Source organism: Myripristis murdjan, chromosome 3 (genome assembly GCF_902150065.1).
Source record: "Myripristis murdjan chromosome 3, fMyrMur1.1, whole genome shotgun sequence".
Lineage (NCBI taxonomy): Eukaryota > Metazoa > Chordata > Actinopteri > Holocentriformes > Holocentridae > Myripristis > Myripristis murdjan.
The window spans coordinates 21,721,036-21,744,853 of NC_043982.1; the positions used below are offsets into that span (position 1 = coordinate 21,721,036).

Here is a 23,818-nt window from a genome sequence, read left to right on the forward strand (position 1 = left end):
TTCTTGCTATTTCTGTTACGCTCGGATTGAGGAATTGAAATTTACTGGGAAACAGTATTTCTAAAGTCATAGTCAAGAGTCAAGCTACATTTGGTTTTTAGTGTTACGAATGGTACGAGTATGTGTGACCCCTTTGCCATCTTCTGTGTGAGGAGGATGACTTCTTAATGAAGCTTCTGTGGAGAACCCTAAAGATGTTCAGTTGTTAGCAAGACCCAGAGTTGAGGTGTTCAGTGTATGTGCACATACACAAAGGTGTGTATAAAAAGCTCAAATGCAGTGTTTGAAGTGCATGAAAAAGGCCTATCTGCTTGCACTTCAAAGACAGGCAGCTTTTGTGAGGATTGACTCTATGCAGCCCAGAGGAAGTCTGTGAAATAACTGGGACAACACAAAGGACTTGCCTTCAGCTGATGTGGTAACAATGAGGCACAACCATAGCACAGAGCGTGCATCACAACCAACAGTTCAGCGCATTAAAGTTCCTCACCCATATTGCTGTGTTGCATAAATGTCTGGCGTGTTCATTTATCAGTATTCATGAATTTCCTTCAACTTTATAATTCATTAAACCTTTACCACCAATTAGTGATGTCTCACGGCACTTACATGAAAAGTTATGGGTTTAAATGAAAGCTGCAGGCTTTTGAGTCAACGTGGATTATATTAACTCAAAATATTGATGAATTCATCGTTCATCATTCATCATCATAGGTTGTGTAATATTGCTCATACAGCAGTATTACACAACAGAAATAGGGCCCATAACATTAGTATGTCTACTATTGATTTCAGGTGGATGACAACCCTCCATTTTTGTGAAAACAATAGTAATGTCATTGCGCTTTGAGACAGACCTTACATGGGTCCAAGTCTCTGTTGCAGATTATAAACCCTGGCCATGACAAGCTTTTCGAATAAGAGCAAGGCCCAGCTCAAGGCACAGCATGGGACAACAGGGACAACTGAATCAACAACTATGTCTCCTCATCTCTCTTCTCCTCTGCTGCAAACTCATTTGCCCACAATGAAACACACTTTAAGCCAAAGTCACTCAAATTTTACAATAGGACAGCACGTCGGTTGTGGATTATTTGGAAGGTTGTGTTGCTTAGCTTGTGCTATTGTTTGTAATTCTAGCTGGTCAAGTCGTACATGGATTACTTGCATGGTCAAAGCAGCTTGCAGGTTTGAGACATTTCTTTAAATTTACTACCAGTAGCATTTTAAAGCTGATGACTGTGGCGACTTCTTTGACCCTGTCCTTAGTATGTTATGTCAGCTGTTGCAAAGACGACTTGACGTGACTAACAAAAGTCATGTTTGCTGCCAAAGATTTTAGTAGCTCAAGATTGAGCAACCAAAGCATTTTATTGTGTAGAAGTGTAGAATTTATGAAGTTTGCCCAATGCTGATGATAGTGCTTGCTCACATTTTATTAAAGGATTTAATACATGACGTTCACATTACATTTGTAACTGGTGGTTTGTCAGCGCTGGCAAAAAATACATTTGCTGGCAAAAGTTTGAGTTACTATTAGACTGAGCTAGCACAACAGTTTTTGCATGACAGTTGTGGAATTCATTAAGTCTGGGCAACGCTGACACAGCATTTTGGCTGCTAGTATGCTACTAATCTTCGTCATACATTGGTAAATGATGTGGTTCTCTTGATTGATCCAGGACTGAAGTAATTTTACCCACAGAATAGTTAGTGCTGCATGGCTAGCTGGATACCGTGGGATTGTACACCATTTGTACTTGCTTGTGCATTCATTTCGAAATGAAGTGCAATTCAAAGAGAGTTGCCCTTCTGTTTTGGTTGAGGCCCTATCTTTGTACTTTAAATCAGGCCTGCATATTTTGACCCAAATTGGGGCCTATCGGAGCCGGACAAATACAGTATGAAAAGAAAATGTTGAAATGAAGAATAAAGAACCATTTAAAAATGAGACTGCGGTCTTATTTCACTTTGGCTTGTATACAATGCAATCAAAATAATGTTACGAATGACATACTGGTGTAAAAATCCAACACTCAAGGTACACTGCTTTAGCCAAGGTCTGATCTAGATTATTGCTGGATCTCTGTCAGACACGAAGACCTCGAAACTGGTATGTCACTAACAGCATTACGGACTTAGTGACAGACTTTTTTCACAATTAACATAGAGCTGCACCCTTGTCATGTTAATGCCTACAGACACTACACAAGCTTTATGCTGTTCGTAATGTCATAATGCCTTAATTGACAAAAGCAGATTTGGAGAGGGAGGTCCAATACTACTACACAGAAGAAAAACTATGACCTTTCCATGTGCCATTGCTTTTTCATATTTATTCAAAATGTCTACTAAGGAAGACAAGGTAGCAGTTTCATGCTGCAATGGCTTTTAAAAGCCTATAATGTCTGGCTAAATGATGAGATAAAAATAATGTTAAAAGACTATACCAGTGATTTTGAATGTTGGGCCCATTTACTCCAATTTATCCATATTTTACATTGCAACAAACCATTTTGTAAAGTATTTCGTAAATCAGGTACTAAAGATAATAGATAATATATTAACATAGTATCAGAATCCCTTGATTTTAAAATTTGAATTTTTGGTTTAAACACATTTGATAATGCTGCAATTCACAAACTACAGAACTGATAATTTGCTGTATAAAGCAGATGTATAAAGCAGGAAAATGATATTTATGTTGTAAAATACAACTGCTTGCTTTGGGAAAAGCTTAGCAGAAACATTTTGTAGATGGCTGAAATGTAAAATCACTGGCATGGTGCTTCAACAGAAACATACAACAAAACTAAATATGTACATCCACCTTCTATTACTTTTGTTTTTATCCATTAGCTTCACAAAAATATGTTTGGGAAAGGGTTAAAACTCCTTCTGCTTACGGTGTGTGTTCTTCCAGCCAAGCATGCTGAGATCAGCTGTATTCTCAGAGAAAGTTATTTATTCCACAGATTTGTAGACCAATATGACCATAATTGTTCACATTTTTTGTGAAGCTATTGTTAATATTCTTATTAACAATTGTGGGCAAATATCTACTACTTTAGCTCTACTACTCTAGCTCTACTGGGCTGAAAGACGTACACACAGCCGAAAGTTTATGTTAATGTAACCACAGGCCTATCTAAATATGATTATGTGTTAGCGTTCCCATGCTAATCCAATATGTAAGATATTCGGGTACTTCTTTTGAAAATTGTTAATGTAAACACTATATCATGTATATAATCTAGTTAAGTATGTGGATAAATACTTGCATTGTGTCCTTCGATATGGCACAAGGGACTGGACAGTCTAAAAACAATGGAAACAAAAACAGACTGCAGAGACCAACATTACATGGAATATAATTTTCACACGCCTTAGCATGTTCAGGTTTTTTAAAGTTTAGATGCAGCAAGACAGAGATAATGGACACATCACTAAATGCAGTATATGGACATTTTTCCACTCAGTCTGTCAGGTACATTCATTGAGTTTATTATTTCAACATTTGTATTTTGACAGGGAAACAGCACATCCTTTTTGCTCTTTTTTTTTTGGGTTAGCTTCATAAAATATTCCTAAATTTGGGAAAATAAGTTTTCTTTCCTCTCTTTCATATTTCTCCCACATTAATTAACATACAGTATGTCATCCTTAACATTAATCCCTCCACTTTGCCATATTCCTATTGAACCAACCTGGAATAGAAGTGGGACTGATTGAAAACTGCATATAGGGTCAGGAATAATTGCTTGATTGCGCAGTTATTGATGAATTTATTGATTTATGAACGTTAACTATAGTATACTTTGCAAAGAGAAAAAAAGTTTTTGATGATCAGTATTTTCCATCTCATACTTAAGGTGTTTAAATACCCAGTCCATATTTTTAGCGTTTAAAAATGAATTCGACCTCATGGTGTGTCAGTCACGTTTACACACCGACTTTGACACTTTTGTCCGTCATCAAAGTTTTTGGGAACAGGTTCAATTTTCATGTTTTTTCGCAGCAAGCTTAATAAATTGATTGAACAATTTAATAGACTGTCAACAAGGTGTAAACACTGCGTGCATGAACTAGGCAAGGTGACCGCTCAGCCCTTACACACAACTGGATCTACTGGGATCGGCACAGCATGGAAACACTGAGACTATCAGCTCTGCAGAAAAGTATGATAAACAGTCTGTCCCAGGACAGCTGTGGACCAGAATCTTGTCTGTATGTCGTAGTGTTTTGAGGCTGTGTCCTAAGGACCTGCAGATGCAGTTGAAAGGCTGATCATCATAGAAATTGAAATGAACCGATACAGTTTCTGTGGTGTGCACCCGATGGGCACAATTTGAATCGCCTATCAGTCTCCTTGCTGCTCATGACACCTTTTTGCAACACAAAGAATAATAAAACGTATTGTACTCAGTGTGCAAGGATAAACTGAATAAAAAGACGCATACGAAAAATATGGACCTGGCGTGCAAATGCCACTAGTCTCTTTCGGACCCCACTCATCCTCTCATATGTTCTCACACACCAGTGGACTTTGATGTATGTCCCTCTCTTCTCAGCTGTTTGAGGATGTGCTAAGTCCTCATTTCCTTTCCTATTAGGACTTTATTATTGGCTTCATTGATCACTGCTGGCCTGCAGTCTTTTGGTGGCACATTGCAAATGGCCTGTGAGAATAGTCATTAGTGACACAGAGCAGGTGTCACTTACAATGCATGCTCTGGCCCTCAGTCACTACAAAACCACTAATGACAGACTTCAAATCATAAGGAGAAGACGTTCAACCACAAGAGTAAAACTAAGGAGCCTAATGTACTGGACTTAACACAAAATAACTGAGGAAAATTTTTAAAAAGTAATTTAAATCACCAGTATAGTTGTTTTGTTGTAATAATGATATATTTTAAACATTTTATGGATGGATTCGGTAATCTATGATTTTTACCAACCTCAAAAGCCATGAGAAGGGTATCATAATGTAGGAGCTTCAAGACAGGCTGTGTGTCCAGCCTGTACTTGTGAGAGTCGAGGAATGAAGGGGAGACATTTTACAGAGTACGTTAGCATGCCACCATAAAGCGGCAAGTGAACCGACAAAAGCATCTCAGTAGCTGCCTGACACTACTGAACATTTTCAAATGACCAGAATGCTGTAATGCCCGTTTGAATGAATGCAAGCCAGTTGTCTTATATTGGTATGCAAATCTGAACAGGAACAATTCTAAAAGACCAGTGATATAAAATGTCAATTTCAAAGGGAAAATGCGCACAAAAGAATCCGCCAACTAATGTGCCATGGCATATGTACGTTAACTTTTGAATTTCAGACAAGAAGACATAATTGCAACTGCGTTTGAATCTGTGGCAGAAAGACATGATTGCTCGTCCGTACTGGAAAAAAAGGCAAGATTCCAAGCTGAAGCAGCTGTTCATCAGAGGAGTGAGGAGTTAGCACTCAGTTGTTGTATAAAACAGGTTTTTCAAAGGTTTTGAATCACCATGAGAGGTCCTTCATCATATAGTCATAACTGTGTCCAGAAAAATTTTAGGCTGATGGGCCCAGTAGTATTTGAGATTAGCTGCAGACAGATACATGTACGCCAAGACAGATTCGCATGACAAAACACATGGTCCCCTCCAGGCTGCTGTCTGGTGGAGATCACATTACTGCTCTGTCATTTATTGTAATGCCTGGTCATGGCAGCATCATCAGCTTTTGTTTCAAACCTGTCCGCAAAATAGTTTTCAAAGCCAGAAGTACCAGCACCTTGGCGCTCATTTGTGCAACTGTTCCACAGTAAAAGGCTGTACAGGGAGGATGTAAAGGATCAGCACACCAGAGTTTCCCTTTGTAAATCAAAATGAACTTGTAATTTTGCTGATGTGAATGACCCTCATGTCCCGCCCCATTAACATCCATGATTAGGCCTAAAATAATTCATCCTTCAGACACACAGTGGATTCACATCCAGGATTAACATAAAATTGGCATGTCATGCTTGTGAACTGATGTCATTTACTGTTGGTTGTGATGGTTAACATGTGCAGGCATTAATCAGACAGGGTATGGCTCCATTTGATTTAGGCATAAAAAAATTTGGTTGATTTCCTCCACTCTTGTGTGTGAAAGCAGAATAGAACAGAATATGTTTTTAATGTAATTGTACAAGTACAAGATAATTAGTAATGAAACTCCCTGATTGGTGCTGGTGTGACGTAGAAGGCAAGTTGTGAGGAACGTACATTCATTTTAGGATGGTGCTATAGCAAAACTCATAGTCCCAATAGAAACAGAGAGCATGATTTCGGTATCATTAGTGTGCTCACTGGATCTTCCTAGTATATTTTGAATTTTCAGAATTGAAATTTTGGCCAAAGGATGGCCCGAGACAGAATGTCATCAGGCCATCAAAATTAACAGAGTTTACCCTTGAATGAATGAATGAATGAATGAATGAATACCCTTCAGCCTATAACACACAATCCTTGACTGTACTATTTGCTTTCACAGAACAGTTATGATTTTATAGGAAGAATATTGTTTTTATCTCAAACAAAATGCTGAACTAAAGTGGTGATTACCATTTTTTATTTATACTTTGTGAAAAATAGGATCCCCAAAAGAAACTTTACAGCCAGCTGTTCAAGCGTTTGACGGCTCATACCGTCTGTCTCGTGGTAGCTTCCTCATTTCTGCTTCAGTTCACTCAACTCATCTTGTGAGAATTATGTGGTGAGGGGTTGAATTGGTAACCTTATGAACAGGTTTTTTTTGCAAATCAAAAATTAGGCTGTTGAGTTGAAGGTGCATGGTCCTTAAAGTGGCATGACAGCTAGGCAGAACATCTAGAATTTGCACATCTCCCTATCTCCTGGGTGTATCTGGGTGAAAAACTTTAGGCATAGTTACTCCCACCGTTTACCTGGCTTGATTGATTTTTTTTCACTTTGACAAACAGAGCACTGGGCAGAAATCACACGAAAAACACATGTTCCCCTCGTACTCTGGCTGGGTGCCATGCCCCTGGTACACCTGGGGCCACAGCACTAGTACACCATGATCTCCAGATCAGACATTTAACCTCCCACTGGCCAGCAGCCAGCCACTCACTCTCCAGCCTCCAGCCATCCTTGACTTCCAGGCCAGACACCCAAACCTGACCCCAGCCCTAAGCCTCCAGTGACCACCAGCCAGCCAGCCACTGACCCAAAAAGCCTCCACCCCTACCCTAACCCTAACTCCAAGCCAGACGCTCCATCCTGACCCTAACCCAGCAATGACCACCAGCCAGCCAGCTACCCTCCCTCCAGCCTCAAGCTGTCTTGGACCTCCCGGTAGTAATATGAGTGAAGCAGATTTTGGGAGGGCCCATATACTGGAACTCTTCAGGGGTCCAGCCGTTTTTGTGGGTGGATCTGGATGCAATTGTGCCTCATTTGGCAGTGTTACAGCACTGTTGGTTGTAGTCATAAAGTGTGATCGGTTGCATTTTTGAACACACTCAGCAATGATCCTAGGCATAGAAAACATACAAAGAAAGGCCTATTGGTTGTTGGTCAAATGATTGGTTTTGCAGAGGAGGGATTAACAACTTTAATGCTGAGTGTGGCTGATCCAATCAGAACACAGCTTAAGTTTTTGTTCCTCCTGCCTGTGTTTGATTGGCAGGCTTCAGCTGTAAATGCTTCCATCTAATATGGAACTTTTATGGAACTTATTTCAGTCCCGACAAGTGAGTTATTTTGACTTGCTTGCACAGATGGTTGGTTCTACCAGAGTCACGGCAATAACGTTATTATGGGGTATGGATGTAAAGGTATATTGTTCTAAGGTGTACCATGGTAAAAATCAGTTCCTTAACCGTATGCCTTTCCCTGTAATATCATGGGCACAGTAATGTTCTTTGATGTTGCTGTGCAAGGCACTGAACGTTAATACAAAGGGTTAAATTTAACTCAGCAGAGCTGCTGCTGAGTCTCAAGTTGAGAGGGTGTGAAACATGAAAATGGATTATGGTCGAAAATGCAACCCCTAAAACTCAATTTTATTAGAGTAATTGACTTTTAACAACTTTGGGATCCTGGTGGATGAAGAGAGTACTCTAGAATAATACTGAACAATAAAATCCCCATTTTTAACTGGATTTACCATCCATTTAAGGAAATGATTTGTGTTGCAGTTAGATTATGTATAGGAGGCACTGATGAATGCGTGGGTTCTGAGAAGTCAGCCCATATTGGCATGGTTCATCTCATTGTTGGGTGGAAATTTTGTTTGCTTTGGCACTTGCACTTGCAATGGTAGCCAACTTGAGGCAGGTGGAGACTACTGTTAAAAAGTTAGTAATACCTCTACCAACTGATCCCTTATAGCCCCTTAGTGATTGGATGCTTTGGCACATGTGTTGGGGGTCAGTGTTATTACGTGGTCATCAGTCCTCTGCTTTAGCACAGGCTCTTTTCAGATGGGATCTTGTGACAGTGCCGTATCACTGGACTTGAAGACAGCATAATGTGACTTCAGAAGATTCTGGGACTCATTATACATCAAGTGTTTCTGGTTAGCAGCACCCGTATGTGTTTGATAATGATGAACATTGTCAACAGTTATTTATGTACAATAGTGCCATGGCTGTACATTCCTCAGTTTCTGTGTATTCCTCGTGTGGTTTTCTGGGTGCATAAGTCCCAATATCCTGCTGTTCTGAGGTGGCACCCACAGGCCAGATGTTCACAATTTGCTCTTCTTGGTGTGGAATGATCTGAAGCATTTAATCCCTTCCAAAAACACTCCTTTCAGTCAAGAGAAATCCACTGATAGGCCTCTCTCTGCACAGAAAGGACTTCACAGAGCTGAATTATGCATACAGTTGCCAAAACACGTATGCACACACACAAACATAGTCCTTCACTCTCTCTCACACAGCGAGAAAGAGATGCTGACATTATGACCAATAGACTTACAGGATCTTCTATTATCTCAAACTCATCAGCAGTGCAGGCCTAATGGGACTTTCACATTGGATGCAACAATGGCAGCCCTGTATGATGAAACCCATTATTATTTCTGCCATCCACACAGCTGTCAGCAGGATAACTCAGAAAATACCGGATGGATTTGCATGAAACTTGGTGGGAAGGTTGGTCATGGGCCAGCAAAGAAAAAATTAACTTTTGGGTGTGGGACTTGGTATAAACAGGGCCCTAATTTCCAAATGCAACCACATACCCTCACAAAAATTGGTGTGGAGTGTGGTCATGGGTCAAGGGAATCAACTTTCCAGTGTCAATGGCTTAAAGGGGCATGTCCTGTGTCAACAGTATTGCTGAGAGGCAGTGTGGCTCTACACAAATAGCTGCAATCTTAGCAGATGTATGTGTTCTTCTGAGTGACTTCTGAGTGACTTATTGCCATTGGTAACTTATTGTTACCAATGGCTTTTGATGTGCAAAGGCAGAGTTTCGATTTTTCAAGAAAAATGCTCTGCACAGTATAGCATGAGGCTTGGCACGCTTGTATCCAGCTGATGCTGCTGAACCCAGTGACAAACACAGCAACTTGTCAAGAGCAACTTAACACACCAACAGAACACCAGAAAATAGTTTAGGCCTACAGCAGTTGTCTAATCGCAACACATTGCGACCGCAATAGAAAGAGAAATTAATGATCCATGATCCATAGTAATCTGCCAGTAAAACGACTGACTCACCAATGATTCATTCATTAATTTCTTGAAAACGCAAGTTGCATGGTACACTTTCAATGTGGGCAAACCTCTCTATTCTTGTTAATAAAATGAATTATAAATAAATGAATTAATTTTCAGTTGATAATAGAGCATTTAGTTTGCTGTGTTGTATGAAAAAATCATACTCCATTTTTAGGTGGAAAAGATTTTGTCACACTCAGCAGTTGTCGTTGCAATGGCAGAACAATGAAGGCTGATTTTTTCCTCCCCGGTAGTAGACAGATTGACTGTCTAACCAAACACTGTTGGCCCCATCCGTCGTCATAGAGAATCTGGGTTGGAGACAAAAAGATAACTCAAAGAAGATGCAGAAATTCCCTGTGAAGATTTTCCTTGTGGAAGCCAATCAACTACTCATCTGTTCCTAAAGTCACATTTTGAAGCCTTAAAGGGACGCTCATTGATTGGTTTATAAAGAGTGACTGTGCCACTAGATAGCCTGTTATTTAGCGAGCACATGTATGCGATAGGGCATGTTAAGGTAGAAAGAGCAATGAGCTGTGGGAGGGGCACTCACTCTCAAGTTCAAAACCAAAACAACATTTCTGTACCATTGGCTTCACTCTCAAAGGCAATTCTGAGCGCCAGTTTAGGAGGGTCCATTTCAGCTTTATGTGACTGCCCAGTTATCCCTACAGGTGCTAAGTTTTATATCAAACAACTCAAATGGAGCATGTAAATATTTTATACAAAATACATAGAAAAGGCAGGAAATAAAACAAACTGAGAGACTGAAAATCTTGTGAAGTCAATTATTGAATTACAGTGCTGAATGTACATGTAGAGCGCAGGATAACAGGCCTGTAATGGATGCAGGGAGGCAGAATTTAGTTGTGCATGCTGTGTTGATGCCGTACTACAAGAAATCCTTCCCTGCTCAGCCAATAAGCATTTGATTGATGCACCAGACTGCAGATATGCCCAGCCTGTAGGTGAGATTTTTGGAGGGTGTACACTGGCTCTGCAAGCCTTTGCAAGGCTACAGCTGCTCAGAAATGTGTTGCACCACAGAGACGTTTATTTACATCTTTGCAGAAGCATGATTACACCTTCAGAGCCATTTTCATTGGGTGGCTAGACAGCAGTTCTTAGAAATGCATATTACATTTATTTCCTATGCCACCCATTTCTGATTTTAATAAGATAACTATTTTTTATGCATTAGTAGTATTTATTCATTAGGGTTTTACTTCTAAACATGTGTTAAGAGGTCTAAGATCATTTGACTGGATTAAACTCATAACCTGTGTCCACCTCATCCTCTCTCCTCCAAAAACTCTTTCATGCAGTTCTTGATGAGAAGGTATATTATGATTTTTAACATAGATGTTACATTAGAAAGCAGTCAAGATTTTACATCAGTGACATGATGTACAGCATTGTCGTATCTGACAGTGGTTAGAGATTTTCTTTGTGATAGGATTTTGACACCTATTTAAGCATTAACTACAAAAAAACATCAGATCAGTCATTTTGAAACAACGCATAATATTTTCTGTTTGCAGCTGTCCTTATTTTGAAAAGTACTGAAATGTTCCATTGAATAATCATAATCACAACTGAGATGATCAAGCTGGTATGACTTCAACACAGTAGATTTGGATAACATAATACATGCTTCCAAATGGCTTGGATTTCTCTGTCAGTGATAGTCATCATGAATGTGAATACAGACACACACCACAGGGCTGGTTTGATGGATGTGAATGTTTGCCCAGTCCCAAGAGATGAACGACACCTCCGAGCATCTGCTGTTATACTATACTATAAAAAGATAATAGGTTGAACAGTCTGTAATATGTTCCTGACAACAGACTGTTGTCAGGAATTTGTCACACTATAAGACAAAGGTTTTTCAATATGAAAAATATTGCCGTGTTTAAAGCTGAGGCATACAGATGACTTAGTGGTTACGACTTGCTTATCACAAAGGTCATAAGGTTAGGGCAAAGGTCAGCCTTGACACTTGAAAGACTTTAGCAGCTTTCTCTAAAAGGACCTCATAACATGACGTTTCAAACAGTTCTGTTAATGTCAGAATACTAAAGACTTCAAACCAGTGCATATATATTACTCTGATTAACCCCCCAGCCCTTTTGCTATTAATCATTTCCTACTGACAGGCATAATCAATAAAATAAACATGCTGTTGTGTATAGCCATGAAAACCCTTACAACCTCAGCCAAAATGTGTAATCTTTACCATATGGCCACTGTTTCTCACATGGTTGTGGCATGTTTTTTCTAGCATCATTTAAATTGTATTACATGTTCTACACATCCCATTAAACATCTTCTGGCCTAACCAGCACACTTACACTTTGTATGCAACCACATCTGACTTGGTGTTAGAGATAACTGGGCTAGATAAATGTCCTTCATTAAAAAGATCTAATTGCGTAGACTCTAAGGAGATTGCTTTGCTTTCACTTCAATCTCACACATAATTTAACATATTCGCTGAAAGAATTGCTTTAAAAATAACAATGAGAAAGTAAATTGCACTAGATATCTCTTAACGATCTGAGAACAATCTCTGAAGTTGATATGTATCTTAAGAGATTGTTCTGTTGTGCTTTCATGCGGCTTCTTTATTTGACAGCCATGGTCACTTTTATAGGGATTTATAAAGGGCTGTTTGAGTTGGGATCAGTTTAGCTAATATATTTTCCAGGATATACTGACACTAGAGGTGTATTCAGTAATATTAATTTTAAAAGAGAAATCTTAATATAGAGCACAGTGACCCGCAGAATGTCTGAGTAATGAATTACTAACATTGGGTTTGCCCTTTTTGTATTTTATTCCTTGTTCAAAAGAAAATAATATTGGTCTGTCTGTAAATCTTCTGTATATCTGTAACAGAGCTGAAATGCATTATTATTATTATTATTATTATTAGTTGTAGTAGTAGTGGTAGTGGTAGTAGTAGTAGTAGTAGTAGTAGTAGTAGTAGTAGTATTTCATATAAATCCCATCAGCTGTGATTTGATAATTTAGTAGTTCAAATCTATATGATATATCTATGTATTTATGTATTTTGATTACATGTCCTGTGTCCAGCTATAACCAGCATCAAGCCCAGGCTGCATGCAATACTGTGCCAGCCTAGAGCACACAGATGCCAACTAAATGGCAATGTTGAGTGTTGGGATAGCAGGGTAACCAGCTCAGCTAGTGCAGATAAGAGTCAGAGTGTTTGGAGTAACTAGACCAAAGGGACATGGGTTGCTGTTATGGGGAGAATTTACTGGCAGTACATTATCAGAAGAGCAAGGAGGCCCTAGGGCATCGCAGTTCTACACCAGCATGATGGGCCCAAGTCTGCTTTAGAACAGAGCATGAACTTGATGCACTGTACTCTTCTTAGATTAACTTACTTCATCAGTCCTCTATCTGTCTCCCCCCAGACCTTATAGCTTTGAATTTATTATCAGCCCAAGATAAATAAATAGGATGCTGAGGAGGGGTCTTGCAGATCCTTCACTCCCATGGGATAACTTGTGTGAACATAGTTTGTGTGCTAAGGATGTTGTGTAAGCAACCTGAGTATCAGATCCAGATGTTGTTCCCATGCTCATCAACCTGTAACATCACACGCAAACCAAATTGGATCTTTCGCAAGTTAACGCTTCCCTTCACTGGATGTGAAGGGAACAAAAGTGCATTAAAAGGTCTAGCAGTGGGATACTGATATACTGATACGATGCAGTCCTTTCCACAGTGGCTTGGAGAGGCAGTCAGCGATCTAGTCCATCTTTTTTGTTGGATTCTTCTGTCACTCCACTTTGCTTTTTATTAAATATTAATATCAGTTTCAAACGTGAAGACGTATCCCTATCGCCACCAAATCATGCTTATTTATTTTTTTTAATTTAGTCTAATGGATCTTTACAAGATTGACAAAGTAATTCAGGATAAATACTTCTCTCATTTCTGGTGACACAGCGGGTGACACTAAATCATTCAATATATGGTCATGTTATTCACATTATCTCTTGTCTTATATTCATTTCATATTTTACACCTGAAATTCTGTTGTATTCTTCTTTATACTAGATGAACAACACTCTGGTCATTATTACATTTGACACAAAAAAATGGAAAGGAAGTATGGCAAGTGATTGCTCCCATTTCTACACTGGATCTATAATGTCACTAGATAACAAGCCGATAGACTGTCAGACAGCAGCTCTTCTCCTAAGTGGCAACATTTGCTGTCATGTATCATGTGAACTTTACCTCTTCTATCAATCCTGAACTAAAGTGAAATGCTTCCTTGCAGCTGATATGCTGGCTGTTGAAGCAGCTGTCAGCCAGCACACATTTGTAGAACAAACGCACAGCGGGAAACAATATAAAACAGAGAAGAAAGAACACGACTTGTGTCCCCGTGGAGATTTACAATATGTGAAACACTAGAAACTTTGATCGCCCACCTTCATCTGACAGAAGGTGTAGTGGAATGACTCCTTAGAGGTTATAAAGGGACTGTGGGGCACAAGCAACACTCAGGGTGACTCAGCAGCCAGATATTTCTCCATTCTCTGTTTACAGTAGAAGTGGCTGACATTGTCACTAAAATGAGAATAGCTGGTCCACCTTAAAGACCAGTTCACCTTGGCTTCGGTCTTCAGGAGTTGTAGTATTTATCCACTGGCAAATCATCTTAACTGTAAAAACATTGCTCTGCTACATTCAAAGCTGTACTGGTAGCTTCATACTCTCTGTTCCAGTGGCCAGCCTCACCATCTCTGTCGCAGTGTGTCTCTGTGTCTTGACTGCACACTCGCTACACACACAACCTACGCACTGAGCTATCCCTTAAAGGACCTACGCTTTTTCTGTTGTGCAAAAAGCAACAGACAACCAGCAACAGCCTCAGCCAATCCATGATAGCCACTATATTCATCTAATCGCCCAAGCCTGATACTCACCATTTTGCACCTATGTTCTGTACACATTCAGAGAGAGATCCACAATGTAGTGCAGCCAGAAGACATGTTGGAAGTCGTCAAAAGCGATTCTGGGAAATGCAAGCAATCACTAAGTGAGGTAGAAGTCGATGAGACAGGTTTAACGAAAGTGTGTGCTGAGATAAAGAAAATTACACTGCCTCATTCAAAGTAACTAAAATATACTGAATATCATAGATCATAGACTGGTGACTTCTAACAGTGTGTATCCAAAGGCACACTTTTCCTTTAAGTATTAATAGAGTGTTTTCACTTCAAATGTCATCATGTTCCCAACTACCCACAAATGTTTTTCTTGTTTAGAGATGATTTTTGTAATGTTGTTAATATAACCTTCTAATTATTGTGTTTGCATGTTTGTGTGTGGCCTTCTACAGACGGGGTGTGTTGCATCTTCATGAAAGTAAGGGCATTCAGGACCTGGGCCTGCCTCGCTGGGAGCTGAGCTTGTGCCTGGTTGTCGTGGTCTTCATCCTGTACTTCAGCCTGTGGAAGGGTGTCAAGTCCTCAGGCAAGGTACCGGCCTGCACCACCAGTCACCACACAACACCAGTTTTTTAAGGGTGTGCATCTCACCCACTCAGACTGATTCGATATGCATCTCATTACATGATCAACAGTACAATGCATCTAGATACACTTCACGTAGCCAACAGATCAGTATGATCCGATCCAGCCCTGCCATGATGTAATATGATGCATCATATTACATTTTAGCTCTACAAATGCTGTAGTTCTGCTATTAGCAGAAATCCTGATAGATTTCCTAATCCACTAACAGGAGAAAGAGAAGGTGTCAGTGGTGTTAATCATTCAACTGTAAAAATACTTTAAAACAGTTCACTGTTTATAATACATTTTGTAAAAGCAGTTACTCCAGTTCCATATGACTGTTTCATATTGAAGAGCGTTGTGGCTTTGATTTGACTGTGTCAAGGAAGTGGGATGTGGAGGAACATTTTGATGGTACCTTCTTCCATGCTTGAGGATGTAGATTGTGTTGTGGGGGAAGCTCCCCCAAAGTGACTCAGTGACCTCTCTTGGTGTTGGTTGCTAGATTAGTGTTGCTAACAATTAATCGTTATCAACACTATGTTCACAATGTTCAGCATGTTTTGCATAAAAGTTTAGCAGAAAAGTTCTTATAAAACCCAAACTTTGCAATTCATGAACATTCAATGATGTGTTGTAAATTTCCCCATTGTTGGTCACCATCTTTGAGGAAAAGAAAAGGAAATGAAGGAGAGGGCAGGGAAGGGTTTATTTCCTTTCAGAGAGAGAGAGAGAGAGAGAGAGAAACAGGTCTAGGGGAAGAGATAAGAGGAGACAAATGCACACAATGTGAAACTTACAACAGTGGGAGTTAGAGCATGCCAAAATTAAAACATTTATGTCATATCAGCATGTACTTATACACAAAGTGCCACAAAGATTCACTTCCAGCTTTGTACTGATACAGGGCATCTGAATCAATGTAGCCACATCTTAAAGATTAAGCCCGGTGCATTGAGATGCATCCTTGAATTGTCACTCCCCCACAATTTCTGCTTTCTTTTCTTTTTCTCCTTTAGCTGAAGAATTAGAATCACTCAATGCACAGAAATATGTCTTAAATATATAATATTTGGACATCTTGTAGAGCAGCTCAGTGTATACTGTACATACATGCTAAAGATGGTATATATTAGGCCCTCACATGCATTGCAAATGGACAGTGCAAGACATAATGTGGACTGTAGACTGTTGTGCGTATCGGGTTATAATGAACATTCAGTATTGGAAACTTAGGTTCATGCAACAAAGCAACATGCAACAAGTCATTTTCAATGGAAGATGGTAACATAAAGCTACAAAACACAGGCCCAACACGCACACACAAACTACAAACAGTGATGCGGACAAGCATCAGCCAATAAGTTGCAAACAAAGCTGTTCATGTTTTGAACTTCCTTCATTCTGCTATCTGTCCAAGGTTGAAATCTTCAAAGTTCCTTTTCCTAACACTGAAAATGGAAGAAATACTAAGTATAAACAATAAATATTAATAAGCTTTATTCATGGTGCACAAGCCCATGATAACATTAATTACGTCAGTTGACATTTGTTGCATGTCATTTGAATGTACCCTCATACTGTGTTGCAACTTGCATTCAAACTATTTTAAGTTATACCATTATAAGTCACCATTGCTACCATATATGAATCTTTTGAATCCTATCACAACCACTTTCTTTTTCTGTCTTTCTTTGTCAGGCTTTTGGCATGCTGTATTGCATTGTACTGCTGCACATAATCAAGTAGTACTGTATCTCATTGGGTGATAGAATACATGAAGGGGGAAAAGAAAATGTTTCCATTATGATACGCTGTTGTTGACCTCCTGCATGTACATGTGTATCTAGTGATAAAATGGTGGAATGAAAAATATGACTTGTTTTTGTTATGATGTAATATTGGCCAATTACCCATTTCTTCTTTGTGTGTGCGTGTGTGCGTGTGTGTGTGCGACCAGGTGGTGTACATCACAGCCACCATGCCCTACGTGGTCCTGTTTGTGCTGCTGATCCGAGGTATCACTCTACCAGGGGCCATGGATGGCATCAGAGCCTACCTCCATATTGACTTCCAACAACTTAACAACCCCAAGGTGAGAAACAGCACATGTTGGTTTTGCGTCAGGTGTAAGCGATCAAAGAAACTCCAACTCCAAACAAGTCCTCACATTTGAGTTATGCTGCCCTCTGTTTTTGCTGTTAACCCGGGGGGTTCCTGTGAAGTCTCACATACTGTAGCTTTCAGTCATGCTCCTCTGTTTTTTCACCTTAACAGTGGAGGCTTGGCTGCTGGTGCCTCAAAATGTATGCATGAATGGTAGTGTGTGATACTGGAAAAAATCTTAAACCGAGTCAACTGATATACTGTATATTTGATAAGGCAGGAGAACAAGTACAAATTTTGCAGTTGTCACAATGATGTATAGACCGAATGAAAATATTTGCGAACTGCCAAGAACCAAGTATTTCTAGGTTCCACTTGGCAGAGGCTGTGAATGCTGCTAAATTGAGTTTATGATACCTAAAACAGCTGAAAAGAATATTTCCCCAAAGGACAAAGCATTTTTCATTTGGTAAATTTGACAAGGCAAGAAAAGCACAATGAATCAACCAAGTGCTTTGATCTGTTTACTTGATGTTGAACATCTAATTGGTGCTGCAAGTGGGGAAGACTGAAAGCCAACAAATAAACACCATGTTTGGATGTTTTTCACAATTAAGTGATGACGGGTGTTAAATATCAATATTATGATGTCTTTGATTGAATACCTTCATATTGATATTGTAGGCATGATTAATGGTGCTTTTCTAAGATATTTACACATATGTATATGTGAGGGACCAAGCAGGCAGGAGAAGGACTCGCAAGTTAATTTTGGACAAAAAAGGCATTTATTTAGCCCAAAAGGTAAAAGGGATCCATAATCAATTCAATAATCAAAAAAAAAAACCAAAAAAAAAAAACCAAGAATACTTAACACAAAGTTCTGGGCCCTAAAATGAGGTCAACTAAACAGAACTTAACTCAATGAAATTGCAACTTAACCTGAACTGAACAAAAGATGAACTGACCTACTACTAGACACACAAGGTGAACCTATATACTGGTTGATCAGACCAATAAACACAAAAAGGGGGGTAGACAAGACAAACTAACTAAACAAGGCAGAATAGACAAAAGTTCAGGTTATGAAGAAAATACAGAAAATAACTAGTAACAAATTATACAACACAATAAAGATCAGCTTAATATCTAAACCAGAAAAAAATAAATCAAAACAGAAATGAGAGATTCCCCTCCCCTGGAGGGAGACACCGGTGGTTCCTCCCAATCAGCGAAATCAGGGGATTTATTGCAGCTGCACCCACAGTCTCCTCTTTTTCTGCCTGGACCACACACCAAGAACTAAAAGGTAACTCAAAAGACAATAATATTACTAAACAGAATAAATGCTTTAACATATTGACATTAACCAGTAACTAAAATGTGCGTGGCAACAAAATAGAAACTGTGCAATGTCAAATATTAATAAAACTATGAGTGTGACGTATGAACAAAGGTCTTATGTGTCCTGTCATTTATTTGTTTGCTGTATGTATGTGCATGGTGACTGCAAAAATGTGCATAAACTAGATAACCAAAAAATAAGGTGATCCAAACAAAAGGTGTGTGGGACAGGCAGTGTGATGTAGGGATACTTAAAGCCTGTGTGGCAGCAGGGCGGCCATCACAGTATATATCGCTCTCTCTCAATATATACACTACTCACAAAAAGTTAGGGATATTCGGCTTTCGGGTGAAATTTCAGGATGAACCTAAAATGCATTATAACCTTTACAGGTGAACTTAATGTGACCTTCTGTAAACTTTTGAATGCACATGTCCAACTGTTCAATGTTTCAGTACTTTTTGCACAAGTTGCTGTTCTCTAACAAGGAGTTTAACGGCAAAATTCACATCAGGTGTTTGATGCTCCAGCTCATCGAGGTCGTATCATTAGGGAACGGCTGCTGGAGACTGGGGTACCTCAGATGGAGTGGCCTGCACTTTCTTAGACCTGAATCCCATAGAAAACCTATGGGATCAGCTGAGTCGCCGTGTAGAGGCTCAGAGCTCTGTACCCCAGAACCTCAATGTCCTGAGGGCCGCCCTTCAAGAAGAGTGGGATGCCATGCCTCAGCAGACAATAAGTCGACTTGTGAACAGCATGAGACGTCGTTGTCAAGCTGTAATTGATGCTCAAGGGCACATGACAAGTTATTGACACTGACATTTTTTGTTGTGGTATATCCACCACTGTTGTTGGCTTTTGTTTCAAGAAATTGTTTGAGATGAGGAAATCACCAGTGTATGCTTCTACTTAAATGCCCTACTTTCATGATATGTCACTGTAGCGTGAACTTTTTATATTTTCCATAAATTTCACCCAAAAGCCAAATATCCCTAACTTTTTGTGAGTAGTGTATATACTGTATATATGATCCAGTCCAATGCAGTGTCTGCAACAGAAGAGTGAAGTGAAGCTTCACTGACCAACAATAATGTATAGTCTTGATGATAGTAATGACGTAGCAAAGACAGCTCTAACGATTTCACCACCTGCTGCAAAACAGTAGGATACATATCCAGTGGTGATTTGACCCTTTGTCACGTAGTCTGAGTGCCAAATGGATGTAATTTCTGGGTATTAAGGTTGAAGTAGGCCCCAAAGGTGACTTGTAATTAGGCTAAAGCTGTAAAGCTGTTTGCATTTTAAGCACCTTAAATCTTCTGTGTAGAATTGGGCCTGGGAGCACCTTTCGCTGGGATTTATTTGACTTCAGAAGCATTTTTTCATTTAAGCTGTTGCCCTTTGATCTTGCTGTAGGTGTGGATTGATGCTGCCACCCAGATCTTTTACTCGCTAGGAGCAGGATTTGGTGTGCTCATTGCTTTTGCCAGCTATAACAAATTTGACAACAACTGCTACAGGTAAGACCCTGCACCATCACCACTGCTATCTTGAAAGACCCACAAGTCTACAGTAACATAGCCTTGTGTTGTTTCTTATGCAGGGCATCTTTTGATGCGCTTAGCTGGATCAAGTACCAGGATGGGGTGATATCAATCTATCCAGCTGACCCCTCTGGCCAGGTGTTAACAGGATAGATAAAGTGAAAGCAGGGTTGCCAGATAATAGCCTAAGGATGTATGCCGACTGTTATGTCATAGTACTGCTCTCCCTCAAAGAAAGCAGGCATGAGGTTGTAAGCTCTGCTAATCTTTTTCCACATTAATAGGTTGCAGCACCACTGTAGGAGGCAGGTGCTGCTGGCAATGAGGCAGTTAGACTTATCTGGTAAATCTACCTGGTTCACCAAGTGGAAACCAAGTGGACCAAACATCTTTGTGGAGCTATTCCAACTTTCTATAGGAGAGAAGGCTAAACGGTTTCTATTGCCAGAGAACTCCAGCTAGAAGTAAACTGGGTTCAAATAATTCAGTAATCACATACAGGGTGAAGTGTAATATAAAGTCTCATCACAGAAGGTTCCATGCTACATAGGTGTGCTCACTGTTCCACAATATGTTGTATGCGTTGTGGACTTCTCCTCTCCTCTCCTCTCCTCTTCTCTCCTCTTCTCTTCTCTCCCCACCCCACTTTATTTTATGTCCATCAAAAAGGATCATATCATTTTCAATGTGCGTAGACTGCTGACATTATCTCCCAGAGGGATAAATGAGCTACACTGAATCAGGTGAAAAGAGACAGTTTTTGTGTTAGCGAAATGCTACAGAAACACACTTGTGATCTCAAGGTTGTGGATTGCAGAGGGAGCAACATCTGGTGCACCCTTTAGAAAAGCACTAAATTCCCAAATGTGACACACTAGCTGGTTTTCGGAAAATAAGAGAAATGTCATGTCAGTGTTTGTCTGTGTATTTTATTAGCTGCTCTTTAGACTGTTTTGACAACTATCTGTTTTTTGACAGCTATATATTTATTTAGCTGATAGTGCATGGGTGTGTGCATACAGTATGTGAGTGTCTGTGTTTGTGTGTATGTTCATGCATGTGTACTCATGAGTGTGTATACATGCATTAACTTACCTGTGCAAGAGTGTGTAAGTACGTATATGTCTAAAGTCCTGGATTAAATTGGAGAACTGAACTGAATAAATATGCAAAAGTGTTCTGTTGCTGCTGGCACACAATACAAAAAGAGAAAAAAAGATCAAAGGGAAGAAAAATCTTCATTGAAAGGTTTCCTCTGCATCAGCCTAGAAGATGGCCAAGGTCAAGTCGACCTTGTTAATTTTGTCAGACAACCAAAGGTTAGAGCTCACAGAACAGCACGCTAATTATAGATGAAACCACCAACCAGGAGAACAACACAAACTCCTCATTAAGCTGCAAATCCTCCAACTCCTCATTAACCTGAATATCCCCTCTGAAAAATACATTGAAAAATAATATCTTGGCTGAGGATCAACCCATGGAAAACATGTAAAATAACAACTAATGGACCCCATAAAAAATGAAATTTACTGACCTTTCAAGATTAACAGAAGGTCAGTGATTTTAATTATGACTCATAAATGTCACTGAGACAAATTGTGGAAATATTTAGGTCAGTATTTTTTACCAAAGCTGATGTTAGCACGACACTGGCAAGTTAATGAAGAAAAAATCCAGTGCTTGAAATTTTTGAATACTGCAATTAGAGTCCAGAGAATGAGGACAAAATAAATACTGATTTTAAGTCTCTGTGATCTTAACATCCAGCTGTTTCCAAATCTACCCAAGGACTGGAGCGACGCACACACACACACACACATGTTGAGATGCCCAATTTGGGAGTCTGTTTAAACTGCAACAATTTCCCATCTCTCCCTCTGAAATGTCAATGCCACTAATGCCATGTATCGGTATTGCTACCTGCTGTTTCAGTCCTGCCACCACTCCAGCCAGGGGCGCCGCCAGGAATTTTGGGCCCCATGAAAAAAAAATCAATTGGGCCCCCTCGGCGCAGCGATTGTCACCACATCTCCAAGACCTAAGTGTCCCATCAAAAGCTTTACATAACTCAAATGAAAGGCTTTCAACTGTCTTGCTTTTTGTAGTTCAATAATAGTGCAAGCACAATATTTACTGCACGTTATTTGTACATGCAAGTCTGCATACAGTATGCAGTTCACTATTTGAAAAGCCACCATAAAAATGTGCTCAAGTCCATCTTTTACAGTCTCAATGTATTTTTATTGTCAACTCTCCAAATGGCAAACTCTTAACATTTAGGAAGGATTGTTAAAAAAGAAAAACAAACTTAAATATATATCAACTTTTCAATCAAAATAAATTGATTTAGTAGCACAGAGGAGATATGCTGCTCAAACTCTTGGTATGTAGTGTTAGTGTATGTTTATGACTTGTAGAACATAATAATTTATCTTGAAGGAGTAGATGTTTACCAGTAAGCTTGACTACAATAAATTAACAATATGTTAAATTATTATTTGTTTTAAAAATGTAAATTACTTATCAAACAGACCTAACAATTCAGCTACCAATGAATGAGCAGTAGTATGCATGCGATAACAGATTGAAAAATAAGCCAAAGTGATACCTCTTCTCTGAATAGACAAGCTAAGCCAGTGTGCTGCTGTTAGCCAGTGAAAATAGAGCGGAGTGGTAACTCTTGACTTTGTTACACAATCTATGTCAGTGTGCTGCGGTAGCTGGAAAGTTTCTCTGCCTTTGGGACTCGTATGGTTCCCGCTGGCCGACGGGCTTCGGGGAGCTACTGAAGTGCGACACACAAACATCACCGGTCAAGCGCTAATGTGTGCATTTAAAGCCACCTTCTGCATAATGTATTGCATGACTTGGTGCAAATATTTCAAAATTAACTCGCCAAGTGGATATTTTAGGCGCATTTGGCGAGTAGCGCGCGCTAGTTTACAGCCCTGCTGGCATGTCATTAACACAGTGCTGCTCACCTTCTTCACTGGGACAGGGAGGGGGGCTGGTATGGGGAGACTGGGGTGCTGCTGACTCATCTGTTCCTGCTATGTCTGCTCAAAGGGACAGGGACAAGGATTTAATATGAACATCTTGCAAAACGTTTCCCTGCACTGATTAAATGTTGATGAAATATGCTAACACCAGTTTGTAGCTAGCTAGCTTATTTCACAACGGACATTTAGCTACCAGGTTAATAGCACTCACAGACAGGCTACCCACCTTTCTTGGTGAAAAAAAAGTCAGTTAGGGTTTGACACCCCTTCCTTTCTCTCTCCTCTCTCTCTTTTCTCTCTTTCCTTTTCTGAAATCCCAATTATATTTTCCTTGGCAACATTTTGGTCACCCACTGTTATCTCTTCATTGCAATTAATTTAGCACACCGTCACTGACAAGTGTGGTAGAGCAGCTGCAGGACCGAACCATTTCATGCAGATATGGAGGGGGGGGGTGGTTGGTCAATATGGATGTTTACTTTGTGGTCAATGGGGATTTAAAACTTTTACTGCCAAAAACAAGTAAAAA

The 23,818-nt window shown here is 39.7% G+C and overlaps 1 protein-coding gene across 1 annotated transcript in view; it reads left to right on the forward strand.

Annotated features, from left to right (window-relative positions):
* Positions 1 to 23,818, forward strand: part of slc6a2 (solute carrier family 6 member 2) — a 44,235-nt gene that overhangs the window by 9,704 nt on the left and 10,713 nt on the right. The window contains exons 5-7 of the mRNA XM_030080029.1: positions 15,115 to 15,253; positions 17,250 to 17,384; positions 20,160 to 20,263. Coding sequence (XP_029935889.1) covers positions 15,115 to 15,253; positions 17,250 to 17,384; positions 20,160 to 20,263 — 378 coding nt within the window. The remainder of the gene's footprint in view (positions 1 to 15,114; positions 15,254 to 17,249; positions 17,385 to 20,159; positions 20,264 to 23,818) is intronic.